Genomic DNA, 20237 nt, shown 5'->3' on the forward strand with positions numbered 1-20237 from the left:
CTTGGCTTTCTATTACAGATCCAGCCCTGAGAAGAGGCCTCTGTGGTTAAGCCTCACGATCCTTCATCTAAACTTAGAGGACTGGTGTTCTAACAAGTAAGAGAGGTATGTTTCTTGGTACTCTTAACTATGAATCATGCTCTATTGTAACTCTTTGTTTGCTTCACTGAGAATCAGGTAGCAGCTGATTCTTAAGCATTTCTGTATTTGTAAACCAAGCAGAGTGGCAATCAGTAGGTACTTGGTAAATTTTTTTGGTGGCTAATTAACTGAATCAAAGAATGAATGAACAAAGCAGATTGACTGCTGTTTACTTTCTCAAAAGTTCTATTTTTGTGGGGAGGTTACAATGCCCTATTTTCATTTTTTCTTTAAAAAAAAAACTGCAGCTAGAAGTTATCAATCAATGCAAATTAACTGAACAGAATCACAGAACTTCAGCCATGGAAGGGAGAGCAGATTGAACAACAGAAGATTTGATTTTATTATATTGGCTTGTTCAGCATCTGTCTTCAATGTCTGGAGGACTGAGTTTCTCTGGAAAGATTGACTAGAAATTTGAATTTAAGAAGAAAGGAAAAACTCAGAGTAATCAAAATGGTCAAAAGTATTAAGAATAGGACTTCCTGGTGGCCCAGTGGGTAAGACTCTGCGCCCCCAAAGCAGGGGGCCCAGGTTCAAGCCCTGGTCAGGGAACTAGATCCCGCATGCATGCCGCAACTAAGAGTTCACATGCTGCAACTAAAGATCCCACGTGCCACAACAAAGATCCCGTGCCCCAACTAAGACCTGGTGCAGCCAAAATAAATAAACAAACAAATAAATATAAATATATTTTTTATAAAGTACTAAGAATAAATACGTTTTTGTTTCAAAGCAAACAAAACCAAAAGCAGCCCTCACGTGCTCATTTCATAGACTCCCATTATATTGTCAAACACATCCCTTAAAGACAGCTGCAAAGTCACCGAAAGAGCACTTGGAAGTCAGGAATCAGGAAACGTGGGTGTGAACTTTGTTTCTGCCACCTGTGTGGTTGCCCAAATCTACATATTAAATGAGTGAATAGGGATAAGACATTTAAACCTCTCTAGGTCCCAGTTTCCTCATGGATAATATAATGTAGGCGTTAAGCTTTTAGCATAAGGACCAATTAAGATAATTCATGTTAAAATATTTTGTAAAATATATAGCCATATGCGAATGCTAAGTTTATTCCTAAATATTCTTGTTGATGCTACTGTGAATGGAACAGTTTTCTTAATTTATGGCCTTATCTTCTGCAGGGATGTATGTGTACGAAAATACAAACATGATGAGCCTATTCAGAATCAAGCTGACTAAATGCTAACATTGAAATTCAATACAGGCTGGAACTTGATTTTACCCCAGTTAAAGTTTAAACTAGTCAAATGCTGCCTTCTAAAATATCACAGTGATCCTTTTCACAGTAGTGTTCTAGAACTTCTAATGCACTTACTGAGTTTAATTAAGACTTATGAGAAGCAAAAGAACCAGGCAAGTTTTATTTAATATAGTATTTTGTACTGTGCATGCTTTCAGAGCATAATGCATAAAACAGTCTTAAAAAAAAAAAAAAGAGTTTCCCTGAACCAAAAAGGAACTGACAGTTTTTTGAGCACCTATTAAAGAATGCAATGACCCGGGCTTCCCTGGTGGTGCAGTGGTTAAGAATCTGCCTGCTGATGCACGGGTTCGATCCCTGGTCTGGGAAGATCCCACATGACGTGGAGCAACTAAGACTGTATGCCACAACTACAGAGCCTGAGCTCTAGAGCCCGCGAGCCACAACTACTGAGCCCACGTGCCACAACTACTGAAGCCTGCACTCCTTGAGCCTGTGCTCCGCAACAAGAGAAGCCACAACGAGGAGCCCAAACACCACAACAAAGAGTAGCCCCCGCTCACCGCAACTAGAGAAAGCCTGCGCGCAGCAACAAAGACCCAACACAGCCAAAAATAAATAAATAAATAAATAAATTTGGGCTTCCCTGGTGGCACAGTGGTTGAGGGTCCGCCTGCCGATGCAGGGGACACGGGTTCGTGCCCCGGTCCGGGAAGATCCCACATACTGCGGAGCGGCTGGGCCCGTGAGCCATGGCCCCTGAGCCTTCACATCCAGAGCCTGTGCTCTGCAGCGGGAGAGGCCACGACAGTGAGAGGCCCGCATACCGCAAAAAAAAATAAAATAAATTAAAAAATAAATAAATATATTAAGAAAATAAAGAAAGAATGCAATGAGTCTAACAAAAGTTACCTTATTCAACCACCTGGCAACTCAAGTGACACATTTAAGTCACCTAAAGTCCCATGGATAGTCAACCCTGGAGCCAAATTCCAATCTAGGTCCATCTGACTCAAAAGGCCAAGTGCTTTTCACTACACTATACCACAGAATCTGAACTGCAGCATTTAGAAAATCTAATGCTTAAACCTCACACATCCTTGAAGGATATTTTTTTAGTCCTTTGCATGTTATTCAAAGTCACAGTTCAACAGGAAACGGAAACATCCAGAAGGAATGATTGTCTTTAGGGAGGGTCCACTGGTGAGAGGGAGACTAATTTTTCACTGTAGATCCTTTGGCACTTATTAAATTTGTACCATGTGCAAATATTATCTTTTCTAAACAAAGAGAGTGAGAGAAAAAGAGAGAGAAGGGAATGTTGGTCCCGGGACCAGCTCTGCCACTCACTAGTGTGATTTGGGACAAGTCACTTCACAATCTTTTGGATTTTGTTTCCTTTACTGTAAAATGAGGGATTAATTTGTCAAAACCTGAAGAATGTACCACATCAAAGGTGAACCTTAATGTAAACTATGGACTTACAGTGATATTGACATGTCAACATAGGTTCACAAACCGTGACAAATACACCGTCCAGTGTGGGATGCTGATAGTGGGAGAGGCTGTGCACATGTGGGGGCAGAGAATACACAGGAACTCTCTGTACTTTCCACTCAATTTTTCTGTGAACCTAAAACTGCTCTAAAAAATAAAGTCTATTAAAAAAAATGAAGGATTATACTAAATTATTTCTAAAGTTCCTTCCAGCTCTAAGATTGTATTATTCTAATTTACTCTACACAAATAATTAAAAATTCGGAAGGAGGAGTGAACTGGTCAATCTGACAGAGAAACTTTAATTAGAAATTCATTAAGATTAGATGGGGGGGAGAAAAAGATTTGAATAATCAAAGTCAAGCTTTCCTAAACCTGGAAACAGAGAGCGAAAATGGAAATGAGAATGTAGAAAATAAACTAATTAGGTACCATCTAGCCTTTCCTATCCTAAAATTTCTTCTGCCTTTAGGGAGTCTTGGGCAAGTACTGTGAAGAATACTAAAAGGCAACATCTCTCCACCCCCAGTATCGAATTCTGGCCAGTTCTCTTAAGAGCAAGAAAATATCCAAATCAGAAAGAACTGGAATTCTTTTATCCTGCCCTACCCAGAACCAGTCTCTATGCAATATAGGCCTCTCTTCACCTCTGTAGGCAAAGAAAAAAACACGACTCCCTCTCATACCAGGGAGGACAAAAGAATATAAACATTCTAGATATTAGGCCCCAGACACTCAGAGGCAGAGGAGACAGAATGGGAAGCCACTGGACTAAAAGCTATTTGAGCAGCATATGCCATGAAATAAGGTATACACATAGAAATGACAAGAATTATTTATGCAGATGAAGTACAAGTGGCTATGCAAGTTTTCATTTCAATTCGACTAGCATTTGTATATATGCCTGTACTGTTGAGAACTTTCCACCTGGCCCACCGGAGCCACACTGCTCCACTCCCTGCTGTACGTGAAGGATGCAAGTGTAAAAAGCCCTTCCCTTGTCATTGTTCCTGCCATAAAGTTTTCATTCAGAGAGCTGAGAGTTTATTCCTTTAAATACCAAAATGTACTTATATTTTAACAATTTTGGAAGGAAATATTTCTAAAATGAATTATATGCAATCCCTGCCTTCTTAAGCAAAGTATACTGAACACACTGGCCCCAACATACTTTGCTTTTCAACTGATTATGCCCTTTGGGGGTATTTTTTCTGTCTCCTTTCTTGGTTCTCTCTGCTCTTGTCATTGTGCCTTAGTTAGTCTAACTAACTTCTAATTTGTTACTTCTAATTCTGCTATGGTCTTAAAAATCAGATAACCAGTCTGACCAGGACTGTGTATAAAGCAAAGAAGAAACTGGCTCTGAGGACTAAGGGGCTCTGCAGTTAGACTGAGAAGGCAGCCAGATGGACAGCTGTCATAACACAGGTGACATGGGATGTTAAATTGGAAATGTCAAGTGAAGCACCAAGATAAAATAGACTTAAAACTCCAAAGTAAGACACCAGACTATGATGAGATCAAGACTATAAAAACTCCTCATTCAGAAAGAGGGTAGAGAAGATCAAAGGTGTGGAGACTGAGAAGAGACTGATGAGGAGGATTTCTTTAGAGAAAGCTGTTGGTCAGAGTGAGTCCAATCCCACAACCCACCAATGATAAAAAGACAACCCAATTTAAAAATGGGCAAAAGGGGCTTCCTTGGTGGTGCAGTGGTTAACAATCCACCTGCCAATGCAGGGGACACAGGTTTGAGCCCTGGCCTGGGAGGATCCCACATGCTGCAGAGCAACTAAGCCCGTGCACCACAACTACTGAGCCTGTGCTCTAGAGCCTGTGAGCCACAACTACTGAGCCTGTGAGCCACAACTACTGAGCCCGTGTGCCACAATGACTGAAGCCTGGCACCTAGAGCCTGTGCTCTGCAACAAGAGGAGCCACCGCAATGAGAAGCCCACGCACCGCAACAAAGAGTAGCCCCCGCTCGCCACAACTAGAGAAAGCCCGTGCGCAACAACGGAGGCCCAGTGCAGCCAAAAATAAATAAATAAAATAAATTTTAAAAAATTTTAAAAGAATAAAAATAAAAATGGGCAAAGGTTCTTAACAGAAATTTCTCTAAGGAAGACATCCAAACGGACAATAAGTACATGACAGGTTGTTCAACATCATTAGTCATTAGGGAAATGTAAATCAAAACCACAAGGAGATACTACTTTACTCCCATTAGAAGGCTATTTTTTAAAAAAGGATGATAACAAACGTTAGGCATAATCTGGATAAATTGGAATTCCCATATATTGCTGGTGGGAATGTAGAATGGTGTGGCCACTTTAGAAAATGATCTGGCAGTACCTCAAAAGGTTAAACATAGAGTTACCATATGATCCAGCAATTCCACTCCTAGGTATACACCCAAGAGAAATGACAACATACATACACACAAACACCTGTACATGAATGTCCACAGCAACACTGTTCATAACACTCCAAAATGTGGAAACAACACAAATTTCCATCAGCTGATAAATAGGTAACAAAATGTGATATAACCATACAACGGAACACCATTTGGCATTAAAAGGTATGAAGTACTGCTTCATGATAAAATACGGATGAATCTTAAAAACACTGAAGAGCCAACTACAAAAGACCACATATTATATGATTTCATTTATATAAAATGTCCAGAATAGGCAAATCTACAGAGACAGAAAGTATATTAGTGGTTGCCTAGGGCTGGGGGCAAAGTGGAGAGAATGGGAGGTTACAGCTAATAAGTATGGAGTCCTTTTCAGGAGGGATAAAAATATTCTAAAATTAGATTGTGGTGATGGTTGCACAACACTGTGAATACACCAAAAACATTGAACTGAACACTTAAATCGGTGAATTGTGAGGTATGTGAGTTCCATCTCAATAATCTGTTAAAAAGAAAAGAAGAGAGAGAGAGAGAACACCAGAGCTGGAAATGTTCCCAAATGCCTCTCTAAAATTAAAACACCCTCTTGTACCCTCTTGTTACCGAGTGAGTTGCTGGATCAATTCAACCATCCCAGATGTTTTCCTTATTTCCTGCCTTTGAGCTGTACTCTATAATTTAGTATTAGCAGAAAGTTAATAAAGACAACATACTCTTTGTTGCTAAATTTTACACAATGTTTACCATTTTCCTCCAATGTACACACTTCCTCTGTTTTCCCTCTGCAGCTGAGCTGCACAAACCTTGTAGAGAGAATAAACTTCTACACCCCTTCCTGCTTTCAAGACAGTCCTAGTCCTTGTGCATAACCAAGTGTCTACAGCAAACGAATGTTTTGCTTGTCTCTCCAGGAGGTTTTTAATTCACTAAACTGTTCAGCAAACAATGAGGGTTTTTCCCGCCTTATGGGAGGCAACAATAGGAGAAATGGCAAGGACTCACTATTTCTCAATTTCTCTGATTTTTAGAGGCCAATTCACTTGCCAGAAAGAAGTTGTTTTGCTTTCCTTTTCTCCTAAAAGCAATTTATTGACGTCCACCTAACACTATGAGGGGTTTGTACCAAAGTTTAGACAAAATTAGTCCTACTCCTACCAGCACTCTCAAGTATTTCTAACATTCCACACCTGGCTATTTTACAATTTTTCATCATGATATTTCTTAGATGGAACATGACTGAAGATAACCTTTCTAAAAGTTATTTGGGCTTTATTCTCTAATTCAGAAAGTTTGCTTTCTAGATTGCTCTGTATAATTCCTTGTCTTCATATTATCTGAAAAGTCCTTGCCTACCAACAGGTAGAACAAGATATAAGAACTTTCTTTTCTTAAGTTTCTAAAATGAAGCATTAAAAAATAAAAACAGCATTATAGCCACTAAGTCATCATGTCCTGTTTTATCTATGAACAATTTAATTCTACATTTGTGTGCCAGGTCAACATTGTAAAGGATGTACTCTGTTTTTTTAACAGCAAAATTAAATAAAAGGGTAGTAAATACCCAACTTTTAGTAAAAAGTGAGTGTTACTGAGAATGGGTTTTGAATTTTTAAGCAGCATATATTTATATCTACAAATTTATTAGTATCATACATAAAGCTTAAACCAAAACAAAACAAAAGCTCTTTCTTATCTGAAAGAACATGATTTAAGATTTACTTTACACCCTCATACACTGCTGGGGGCAATGTAAAATGGTGCAACCCCTTTGAAAATGACCTGACAGTACCTCAAATGGTTAAACATAGAGCTACCATATGATCCAGCAATTCCACTCCCAGGTATATACCCAGGAGAAATGAAAACATAGGTACACGCAATAACTTGTACACAAATGTCCATAGCAGCATTATTCATAATAGCCAAAATGTAGAACCCAAATGTCCATCAAATGGTGAATGGATAAACAAAATATGGTACATACCTATAACAGAATACTATTCAGCAATAAAAAGGAGTGAAGTACTGCTTCATGCTACAATCGAGATGAACCTTTAAAGCATCATGTTAAGTGAAAGAAGCTAATCACAAAAGACTACATACTGTATGACTCCATTTATATATAATGTTCAGAATAGGCTGATCTATAGAGACAGAAAGTAGATTAGTGGCTGCCTAAGGCTGGGATGTGGGGAGTGGTGTGGGTTTCTTTTGGGGTAATGAAATGTCCTAAAATTGACTGTGATGACAGCTGCACAAATCTGTGAATATACTAAAAGGCCACTGATTGGCACACTGTAAATGGGTAAATGTACGGTACGTAAAATATATCTCATGAAGGTGTCTAAAAAAAAGATTTACTCTACATCCAAATGTCCATCAACTGATGACAAATAAACAAAATATGGTATATATTCATAAAATGAAATATTACTTACAATAAAAAGGGACAAAATATTGATACATGCAACAACCTGGATGAACCTCAGAAACATATTAAGAGGGAGAAGCCAGTCACAAAAGAACATTTATTGCATGAGTCCCTCATATAAAATATCCACAAAAGGCAAATCCATAGAGATACAGAGCAGGTTAGTGGTTGCTTGGGGATTAGGGGTGGGACCAAGGAGTGACTGTAAATAGGCACAATGGATCTTTTTGGTGTGATGGAAATGTTCTAAAACTGTACTGTGGGGCCTCCCTGGTCGCGCGGTGGTTGAGAGTCCGCCTGCCGATGCAGGGGATACGGGTTCGTGCCCCGGTCTGGGAGGATCCCATGTGCCGCGGAGCGGCTGGGCCCGTGAGCCATGGCCGCTGGGCCTGCGCGTCCGGAGCCTGTGCTCCGCAGCGGGAGAGGCCACAACAGTGAGAGGCCCGCATACCGCAAAAAAATAAAAAAAAATAAAAAAAAAAAAAATAAAACTGTACTGTGGTGATAGTTTCACAACTCTGTAAATTTCCTGAAAAATCACTGAATCGTATACTTAAAACATTTTTTGATCTGTGAAGTATATTTCAATAAGGCTGTTTTATTAAAAAAAGATTTATTTTAAAAATATTTTAAAGAGGCAAATAACTCAAACATTAAAATGGGTAAAAAAGAAATGAACAGGCAAGTTAAAGAAGAGAATACATGAATGAAGCAAAAGACAAAAAAACGTTCAACCTCACTAGTAATAAGAGAACTAACTGCTAACTAAAACCACAACGCACCTAACAGATAAACAAAACTCCCTGAAAACAACTCAAATGTCTACCAAGAGAAGAATAAACAAATGGTGATATAGTCATAAAACAGAATAATAGGGCTTCCCTGGTGGCGCAGTGGTTGAGAGTCCGCCTGCCAATGCAGGGGACACGGGTTCGCGCCCCGGTCCGGGAAGATCCCACATGCCGTGGAGCAGCTGGGCCCGTGAGCCATGACCACTGAACCTGCACATCTGGAGCCTGTGCTCTGCAACGGGAGAGGCCACAACAGTGAGAGGCCCGCGTACCACAAAAAAAAAAAAACAAAAAAAAACAAAACAGAATAATATCTGGCAGTAGAAGTGAATGGATTAAAGTTAGATATATTACAATGCCATTTAAATAAAATTTAAAATCATGCACAACAATACTAAAAACAGCTTAAGGAATAACAAATACAGATTTAGGATCGTGGTTCCCATTGGGTGAGGAGCAAGGGGAAACGTGATCAGAGGATTTCAACTGAATTGGGAATGTGTAATTTTTTAAGCTGAGTGGTGGGTACATGAGTGTTTTATTCTTCATTTTTTATTTGGTTTGTTTGAACCATTTCATAAGAAACTAAAATTTAAAAATGTACTCTAAAATGTTTAATTTACTGCCATAGAAAAGAAATAAGAAATGTGGAATAAAAATTTTTTAAGTATTGAAATATAATTCACATACCATAAAATTCACTCTCTAAAATGTACAATTCAGTGGTTTTTAGTATGTTCACAAAATTGCAAAACCATCACCACTATCTAATTCCAGAACACCTTCCTTACCTCAGAAAGAAACCTCATTCCCACTATCAGCCACTCCCAACTCCCCAGCCCCAGCCGCTAGCAATCACTAATCTACTTTCTGTGTCCATGAATTTGCCCATTCTGAACATTTCATTTAAATGGAATCATACGGGCTTCCCTGGTGGTGCAGTGGTTGAGAGTCTGCCTGCTAATGCAGGGGACACGGGTTCGAGCCCTGGTCTGGGAAGATCCCACATGCTGCAGAGCGACTAGGCCCGTGAGCCACAACTACTGAGCCTGCGCGTCTGGAGCCTGTGCTCCGCAACGAGAGGCCGCTATAGTGAGAGGCCCGCGCACCGCGATGAAGAGTGGCCCCCGCTTGCCACAACTAGAGAAAGCCCTCGCACAGAAACGAAGACCCAGCACAGCAAAAATAAATAAATAAATAAATTCCTACCCCCCAACATCTTCTTTAAAAAAAAAAAAATGGAATCATACAATGGGTGGTCTTTTGTGTCTAGCTTCTTTAAACATTAAAAAAATCATCATTTTAAACTGTTTATCCACTTGCCTCTGTGCATTAAACAGAAGCAGCATCACCGACTTTCCTCAGTGTTAGTGGGCAGGATGGCAGTGGTCCCCTCCTGTGGCCCTTGGCAGACCAGTTCCATGTGGCTCACCAGGGTCCCAAGGGATGGGGAGGGTCCCAAGGGATGGGGAGTTTCCCCAACTCAGAGGGGCTGACTGTGGGGTCTCTTCCAATCACCCCTTCAGTATGTGGTGACGAGTCTCGGGTGCCTGTCTACCTGGACTTATAGATGGCAGTATCCGGTTATAATCAAAGGGCCCTCACAGAATGAACAAGGGGCTTAAGCTTCCTCCTGCCAAGAACCAGCCGGCTGAAGAGGCCAATGATGCAAACATAGGGGAGGGTGTGGCAACGAGGGGACGGCAGCAATGACAGTGCTTGCTCCCCTACAAGTGCTTCAAGTTACTGGTAAAACCAATGACCGACTAGGATCGGCAAAAATTAGACACTGCCAAGAACACTACTGAAATATAAATTTAAGAACATGACAGAAACCATGAACTGTGGCCCCAGAGCCCACTGTACACCTAGGTACACAGAGTGATTAGCAACAGACTCTTTTCATCTGTATTTAATATGTACTTAGCATTCCCTTTTGTACACTGTACTGGGGTTTATGTAATATATACCTAAATAGGAAAAAAAAAGTGTTCATCCACGTTGAAACGTGTATCCATACTTTATTCCTTTTTATGGATGAAAAATATTCCATTATATGAATATATCATATTTGTTAATTCATTCATCAGTTGATAGACATCTCAGTTGTTTCCACATTTTGGCTATTATGAATAATGATGTTATGAACATTTGTGTACAGGTTTTGTATGAATATGTTTTCACTTCTCTATAACTAAGAGTGGAATTGTTGACTCATATGATAACTCTATGTTTAACTTTTTAAGGAACTGCCAAACAATATATTCCCAAAGTAGCTGTACCTTTTTACATGAAATATAATTCTGAAAGCTGTTTACTCTTGTAAATGTTTTTAATAGTAAAATATTATTATAAATGTATTGAGGGACTTCCCTGGTGGCACAGTGGTTAAGAATCCACCTGCCGGGCCTCCCTGGTGGCGCAGTGGTTGAGAGTCCGCCTGCCGATGCAGGGGATACGGGTTCATGCCCCGGTCTGGGAGGATCCCATATGCCGCGGAGCGGCTGGGCCCGTGAGCCATGGCAGCTGGGCCTGCGCATCCGGAGCCTGTGCTCCGCAACGGGAGAGGCCACAACAGTGAGAGGCCCGCATACCACAAAAAGAAAAAAAAAAAAAAAAAAAAAAAGAATCCACCTGCCATTGCAGGGGACACGAGTTCGAGCCCAGGTCCGGGAAGATCCTACATGCCACAGACCGACTAAGCCCATGTACCACAACTACTGAGCCTGCGCTCTAGAGCCCGCGAGCCACAACCACTGAGCCCTCATGCCACGACTACTGAAACCCGTGCACCTAGAGCCCATGCTCCTCAACAAGAGAAGCCACCGCAATGAGAAGCCCACACACTGCAATGAAGAGTAGCCCCCACTCACCGCAACTAGAGAAAGCCCGCGTGCAGCAACAAAGACCCAATGCAGCCAAAAATAAATTAATTAATTAATTTAAAAAAATAAATGTATTGAAATAAACTTTAAAGAAGAATATTTACCCCAGTGCCATCTGGGCTTAACACAATGGATTTCATTTTTGTCTAAAAATATGTATTTCATATATATTTATAAGATTGCAATCATAGAGAACATATAATTTATATAAATTTTTTTTCATTTTCAGTATATATTTAGGAAGTCATTTCTATGACTCATTCATTCCAACTTCTTTATGATGATTCTATCAAAAAATTATAAAGTAGATTCAATATTATACACTAAATATTAGGAAGCCTACAGTATTGCAAATTCCTTTGTCAATTCCTTCAAAGACACACTTTCATCAGTGGCATGTGTCACTCAGAGAATCTGAACTGTTTAAGATTCAGAGCAAATGATGAAATTAACAGTTTCAAAATGTATCAGTTTTTTCACTAACAACTTACAGTTTCCAGTTTTCAAGGTAAAAAGATTCTGATGGTTTGGAATTTAAGATTAGTCATTCCAATTCTTGAAGTACCAGTTTAAAAGGCAAAATTATTTTAAAAGACTAAGTACAAATATTAACTAAAAACACTAGTGACTCAAATTACCAACCTTATATACATCCTCAATACATCTACTGAGTTCTTCTTCTGTCACCAAAATGGTCCCTGGTACCATGTCACACTCTGAAACCTCTAAGGAACAAAAAACAAAATTACCCACACTCAGCTCCTCATTGAATAGAAGAAGCTGGGCCTAAGGAAAAAAGTTTTACTAGAAAGTTCAGGAAGTAACAGCTAAAATTAGAAAATCAACATAGTTACAATACAGCACCATTCAAATACAATATTTCACAGAATGTTTCACTGATTATAAACATGCATTGTTATTTTATGTATCACTAAGAAAGAAAAAAACACTGCCAAGTAACCTATGAAACATTATCACTTGGGATTTTAATTTTAAATGAATGAATGAAAAGTTGGAGATTAAATTAAGTGAAAATGGCAGAATTAATTGTTGTGTCTGGGTGACAGGTACACAGGTGTTCATTATACTATTCTCTGTACATGTGTTTGAAAATCTCCCTTTAAAAAGTTTTAAGGGGGCTTCCCTGGTGGCACAGTGGTTGAGAGTCCGCCTGCCGATGCAGGGGATACGGGTTCGTGCCCCGGTCTGGGAAGATCCCACATGCCGTGGAGCGGCTGGGCCCGTGAGCCATGGCTGCTGAGCCTGCGCGTCCGGAGCCTGTGCTCTGCAACGGGAGTGGCCACAACAGTGAGAGGCCCGCATACCGCAAAAAAAAAAAAAAAAAAAAGTTTTAAGGGACTTCCCCGGCGGTCCAGTGGTTAAGACTCCGAGCTTCCACTGCAGGGGGTACAGGTTCAATCCCTGGTCAGGGAACCAAGATCCCACACACCGCTTGGTGTGGCCAAAAAAAAAAAAAGTTTTAAAACAGAGCTTTTTAAAAAAAGTATTAAGAGAACTCTCCTAGATTTATTTTATACAGTATTGTTATATGTCATTTTTTTTTTCCTTTGGCCACTCCATGCAGCATGCAGGATCTTAGTTCCCCGACCAGGGGTCGACCCTGTGTCCCATGTAGTGGAATTACGAAGCCCCAACCACTGGACTGCCAGGGAATTCCCTATCATTCTTGATATAAGCTAAATAATTGGAATAAACAGGATAAGGAATTAAAACTGCACATTAAGTGTCCAACTCTTCTGAAACATTTCAACACCATTACTGGTATCTGTGTTTTGCCATATATTATCGTCCTCTGTGCCACAGAGTACAGTGATGTGATATCCTTAAGAGTCCTCCACTTTACTATTGTCTTCATGATTTTCTTCTAAGTCACTGACATCCATTCTACAAATTTTAACGCTCATTTGCAGGCATGGACAATGCCACAATTGCTACCTGGCCAACAATGATTGTGAGATGCATCTAGATATTAGAGTTACTAAAATGTGAAAAAGATTTCGAAAATAAAAATTTTTTAATGTGAAAAAAAGTGATCTTGGAATTGATAAAATATGATAATTCATCATAATTGCCACACAGTCCTAAAAATGTGATGCAATATGAAAAACAAAATAAGAAAGCTTATACTTCAGAGATTGTTTTTCCAGTGGCAATGATGGGGTATATATATAAGATCAGTCATATTCTTACCCAATCCTTTTTGTTGTCAATAGATTGTATATGCAAAACATGTAGCTGGTGTTACAGATGTAACCTAACACATGAGAATGCAGGGTAAATAGGTGTCCAATAAATATTCTTTGAATGAATGAACAAGGCCCAGGACAAAAATAATTCACTCACAACTGGACTGAATCTAGGCGTCCCTAGCACAGTGCTCCAGACCAGGGGTCAAACTTGAACACACACTTGAATTACCAAAAGGGCCTGTTAAAACAGTGTTGGGTCCCACATCAGAGTTTCTAATTCAGTAGGTCTGTGGTGGAGCCCAAGAAGTTGTATTTCTAATAAATTCCCAGGTGATGCTGATGCTGCTAGTCCTGGGACCACACTTTGAGAACAACACTCCAGACTAAAGGAAACACCTAGTCAGTCATAGACAAGAAGATAAATAGATTAGTATTGAGGTATAGTCTTAACACATGAAATTAGATATAAATGCTAGGCCTTAATGACAAGGGCCAACAGAAATAATACTTCATTTTTTGAATCATTTTTTGAAGAAATACTAATTCTAGACTAGATTTCTATTAAATGTATAAAGGAATTTAAATTATTTATTCAAATACGTTTGTCATGTCTGAATAATCACTAATTTCACTCCACCAAAGCTCAATCTGGTGCTTACTACGCACGAGAATTAGATTTTCTCCATTCTCACCCACCTAAACGTTTCTCTACACACACTCAGAGAAGTTTACACTATAGATGACTTTTATACAAAGTCTACACAGAACTAAATTGGGCTTAACCACAACATCAGTTTTTCTCTTTATTTTTAACCTCAGATGGAAAGTTTTTTTTTACTCACTAAGAATGCTGAAATGATACTCTGTATCCCAGCACTAATCTCAAAAAATCATGAACACACACTGCAGGAAGTGCTGAAAATGTCAATCTTTTAACACATTAAAACTGGCCAAATCTGGGAAAATTTAAGCTTCAAAATGAATGATAGGAATGTTCAGTCACCCACTGAATAAAAAAAGAATCTATGAATCTGTACTGATACTTAAATAATTATTTTTTAAAAAGAGATGAGGCAAGGAGAAAAGAAAAGCTCTTCCTTACAGAAAAATACCAACTAACAAATTAGAAACAATAAAAAAAAATAGAAAGTCACCATTTTACGAGCAAAAATCATCAGTGGATACTAAACCACAGTATGAAGGACTGTTGGGAAACAGGATATTCACACTGTCTCATACGTCTATCATCCCACATATTTTTATTAATTACAAAGGGAGGAAGGGGGCTTCCCTGGTGGCGCAGTGGTTGAGAGTCCGCCTGCCGATGCAGGGAACACGGGTTCGTGCCCCGGTCCGGGAAGATCCCACATGCCGCGGAGCGGCTGGGCCCGTGAGCCATGGCTGCTGAGCCTGCGCATCCGGAGCCTGTGCTCCGCAGCGGGAGAGGCCACAGCAGTGAGAGGCCCGCGTACCGCAAAAAAAAAAAAAAAAAAAAGGGGGGAGGAAGGTATTTTTACAGTGGAGAAATCTGGTTGCTACCACTTTAATCAAATAGTCAAATTTAACATCACTAATAATGGAATAAACTGATAACATGTGCCCCTAATCTGATGGACTAAAAAAAAAAAAAACCATCATATGTAGTACTCCTGCCAAAATGTTAACCTGGATCTAATCAAGAGGAAACAATGAGACAAATACAAATTGAAGAACATTCTATAACCTGGGCTTCAAAAGTGTCAGAGTGAAAGACTATTAGGGATCTATTCTACATTACAGAAAACTAAAAAGACATAACAAGTAAATGCAATGTAATTTTTAAAAAACAGCTATAAAGGAAATTCTTGAGACAAATAAGAGATTTGAATAAAGTCTGTATATTCGATGTCTGCAACTGACTCTCAAACGCTTCAGAAAAAAAATACGTATGTGTGTAGGAAGAGAGAAAGAGAAAGTGAACGTGTCAAAATGTTAACTATGTGAAGTATATAAGGGTAGGACACTGCATTCTTAGAACTTTTATGAAGTGGATATTTCAAAATAAAAAATTCGGGGAAAAAAAGTAAAATTAAAGACACTGAACTACCATAGACTTAAGTTATTTAAATCCAAAATACGGAAGAAGGTCCTTTTTAGAGGGACAGCGAACCACCAGACTTCCTCCTTTACCTGCTGTATTTAAACATCGATGAAGAGGAGCTAACACTGGCTGAAGTAAGTACTTTGCTGCCAGTTGTGGCTGTTCTCTTGACATAGTTATAAAGGTAGTGGTGACAACTCTCTGAAATTGTAGTTCTGTCAATTTATCTTGAAAGTGAAATAAATCCAAAATCTAAAAGAAAAATTAAATGAAGTAAATACCAGGCTCTTTGCAAGAAGCATTACATTAACTAAGAAGACAACACATTAATTTCTTTATGGCAAAAAATAAATTTACTGCAGTAACACTGATCCAATAGAAGTTTTTTTTTTAATTTAACAACCCAGTGTCAAAGGGTATGAGAACTGAAGGAGCTATGTTTTTATTAAACAATTTTATCAGATTTATAAAATACGTGCTCATTGTAGGAAATTTGGAGAATAAATTTTTAAGAAGAAAATTAAATCTTCCCAAATTACTGTAAACATTTTGGGTGTATTTTTTTCCAATATGTTTCCTGTATAATTCTTTTTTCTTTTCAATTAAGGCCATATTTAATATTCAGTTTTGTGTATTGCTGAAACCTTCTCATATTGTTATAAATTCCTCAAAAATATTATTTCTAGATATTCAGTTTTTCCCCAAAATTTTGCTATGATAAATAGCAATTATGGGGTCAAGGCGTATAAATATATTCAGAATCTGAAGAGCCTGTCAGGTCTGAGCAAAAGTCTACTTTATTCTCAAAAATAAACATAGATCTCTCATGCTTGAGTTTAAGCACCTAACTGAAAAGCACATTCTGTTCCTGGCTTCTTAAAACTGACTCTTGGGGCTTCCCTGGTGGCGCAGTAGTTGAGAGTCCGCCTGCCGATGCAGGGGACACGGGTTCGTGCCCCTGTCCGGGAAGATGCCACATGCCGGAAGATCCCACATGCCGCGGAGCAGCTGGGCCCATGAGCCATGGCCACTGAGCCTGTGCGTCCGGAGCCTGTGCTCCGCAACGGGAGAGGCCACAACAGTGAGAGGCCCGCGCACCACAAAAAACAAAAAAACAAAAAAAACCCCAAAAAACTGACTCTTGTACTTTTTGTAGACAGGAGAATCTTCTGTTCAAAAACTGTATGTGACCTCTGACACTGCCAAAGAGAGACTAAGTAAGATTAAAACCTATGACTTGATTTTATCATTTCCTTAAGTGCCCAAACTATAGCTACTAGTTTTGGAAAATATTTACTCATCATTGCAAACGATAACTTTATCCTGTAAGATAATTTATACTTAATATTTTCCAACTAAGATTTTGCATTGTGATATTTGTTCCCATGCATGCCTTCCCATGAGAATCCTGAAGACCAGCATAACAACTGAATGACTTTCTTCACACTGTACTCCAAAAGGCATATCTTACATCTAAATGCATGCGGAGTGCTGACTAAGAACACTCCTTCCACACTTTCACCTATCAGATTAACAAAGAAAAGTTTTGTAACACATTGCATAGGCAAAAGTGTGGGAAAACAGATACATAAATAATATCAATCAAAAATTTAAATACACATACCCTTTAAGCCAGTAATATCAATTCTAAGAATTTTCCCTGTGATAATACTTGCACATAGACAAGATTTATAGATATTAACTGGAACATGGTTTGTAACAGCAAAAGAATGGAAACAACTTAAATGTCCATTAATAGGAAGCTAGGTAGGGCTTCCCTGGTGGCGCAGTGGTTAAGAATCCACCTGCCAATGCAGGGCTTGTGGGTTCAAGCCCTGGTGTGGGAAGATCCCACATGCCGCGGAGCAACTAAGCCCGTGTGCCACAACTACTGAGCCTGCGCTCTAGAGCCCACGAGCCACAATTACTGAGCCCACGTGCCACAACTACTGAAGCCTGTGCACCTAGAGCCCATGCTCCACAACAACAGAAGCCACCAAAATGACAAGCCCACACACTGCAATGAAGAGTAGCCCCTGCTTGCTGCAACTAGAGAAAGCCCGTGCACAGCAACAAAGACCCAATGCAGCCAAAAATAAATATATTTATTTATTTATTTCAAAAAAATAGGAAGCTAGTTAAATAAATTATGGTACATAATATGATGAAATACCTATGTACCCAAGAAAAAGAATGATGAAATGATCTCTAAGGTACACTGTTAAGTGAAAAAAGCAAAACTGAAAAACAGTGTGTGGAGCATGTTATCATTTGGATAAAAATTAGAATATATACACACATATACACACATATAGTTGTATACACACGATACACAGACTACCTCTGCAAAATAAATAAGAAATTGGTACAGAGATGGGAGGGAGACTTACTTTTCCATTTACTCTTTTGTGCTTTTAAAATTGTGTACCATGTTAATTTACCTTGTTTATTAAATACCTATTTTTTTAAAAACTAATAAAAAACACAGAAAAGATAATGAATATGATGAAACTGTAGTTTCATATTCCAGCTCTGAGAGCAAGCTAGTCAGTTATTAATGGTGAGGCGTTCTTAAACCTAACAGGTCAGTCTCTCCCACAGGTTTTTAATCAGTTATTAAGAAAGCCCCTCACTGAATAATAAACTTAAACATTATATTGTTTTTAACTCAATATCAGACGAACATTAAAAGTCCTCTTTTTATAAATAAGCAGATAATCCTCAAACAGTCAAAAGAAACAAAATGATTTACCTGGGGGCAGATATCTCTATAATAATCCTCTGGTGAAAGAGACTGCTGGGGACAAGAGGCCAAAATCTTTGCAATCAGGTCACACTTCTTCCAATCGGCAGCTGTGGCCTCAGCATCACTCCCACCAGCCGCCCCAGCTGTCAGCAATGGATAGAGATGTCAAAAACTCATCGCAGTTAACCACAGAAGGTCCTTAAAATTTAGAGTAAAAACTATTTTTTCCCTACTGAAAGTTGTTAATTTCCTCTGTGAGATAAGCTATCCCTCCATACTTTCCTTTTGATGTTTGTTTCTGGGAGGTTCAGAGAAAAAAGCAGCACTTAACCACTGTAATATTATTCATACGACTTGAACACTAGCTTCTTCTTAGTATTTATTACTTTTTAAATGATTAATATTATTATTATTCTGTCTCTTTCTATACATCATGTATTTCAAACTGTCTTTTTTTTTTTGACTGTGTTGGGTCTTCGTTACTGCACACGGGCTTTCTCTAGTTGCGGCGAGCGGGGACTACTCTTTGTTGCGGTGCGTGGGCTTCTCACTGTGGTGGCTTCTCCTGTTGCAGGGCATGGGCTCTAGGCATGCAGGCTTCTGTGGTTGTGGCATGTGAGCTCAGTAGTTGTGGCTCGCTTGCGGGCTCTAGAGCGCAGGCTCAGTAGTTGTCACGCACAGGCTTAGCTGCTTTGCAGTGTGGGGGATCTTCCTGGACCAGGGCTTGAACCCATGACCCCTGCATTGGCAGGTGGATTCTTAACCACTGCGCCACCAGGGAAGCCCTCAAACTGTCTTAAACCAAAACTGTGGAGTAACAGGTCCCAGATTTACCTTACCATCTTAGATGATTAGAAAATGGGACAAAATACATAAACAGTGGTTTTCAGACACTGGACAACAAGCAGCCCAAGACACTGAACCCTAAGAGAATGGAAGCAAACAAAGTGAGTCCCATGAATACCCTAGCCTATTACCTAGAGAGAGTTTTGAGGCTACACCACAGCTAAGGAGAGACCAAACGAAGCCTGCCACCTTGTTGAATTAAAGAAACACAGTTCAGAATTCAGGGAGACCAACACAGTTAGAATTTTCAGGGCAAAACACCAGAGAAGTGAAAGCTACACAAAGAGGGAGCTCCAGAGATCTGCAGGGGAATCCTCTCTCAAGTCTTTCATGGAGTATGATCTGTATACGTGTGTGAGAAAAAAACCCAAGGCAAGAACCACAGAAAGGAGTAGGGGGAACAATCCCCACAGTTCACACAGGGCTTGGAATAATTAATGTTCCCACTAGTGAGCATGGAAAAGCCTCCTAATACACAGAATATCAGAAAGGTATTACCTTAGTAGTGGTGCCAAATTACCTTGGGTTAAAGGCTGCTCTAGACCCACAGTAACAAGGCTTAAAAGCCAGGATTGAAGGGCTCAAACTGATTCCAAGAAAATTAACTGCATCCCAGAACAAAGCCCAACAAAGGAATACAACAAAATCTAGCACCCAACGAGGTAAAATTAAAACATCCAATATACATTAAAAAATTACCGGGCTTCCCTGGTGGCGCAGTGGTTGAGAGTCCGCCTGCCAATGCAGGGGACATGAGTTCATGCCCTGGTCCAGGAAGATCCCACATGCTGCAGAGCGGCTGGGCCCATAAGCCATGGCCGCTGAGCCTGCGTATCCAGAGCCTGTACTCCACAACGGGAGAGGCCACAACAGTGAGAGGCCCACGTACCGCAAAAAAAAAAAAAAAAGATATGACTATATTAAGGGGATGGGAAGTATGCTTGGGTGAATGATGGTAGGGTT

At 39.6% G+C, this 20237-nt stretch overlaps 1 protein-coding gene across 1 annotated transcript in view; it reads right to left on the reverse strand.

The window, feature by feature from the left end:
- TANGO6 (transport and golgi organization 6 homolog) overlaps positions 1-20237 on the reverse strand; it is a 170478-nt gene that overhangs the window by 129561 nt on the left and 20680 nt on the right. The window contains exons 5-7 of the mRNA XM_082606990.1: positions 18435-18571; positions 15772-15934; positions 12035-12117 (exon numbers count right to left, since the gene is read on the reverse strand). Of these exons, the coding sequence (XP_082463116.1) occupies positions 12035-12117; positions 15772-15934; positions 18435-18571 (383 nt within the window). The remainder of the gene's footprint in view (positions 1-12034; positions 12118-15771; positions 15935-18434; positions 18572-20237) is intronic.

Source organism: Mesoplodon mirus (genome assembly GCF_964341445.2).
Source record: "Mesoplodon mirus genome assembly, chromosome: 19".
Lineage (NCBI taxonomy): Eukaryota > Metazoa > Chordata > Mammalia > Artiodactyla > Ziphiidae > Mesoplodon > Mesoplodon mirus.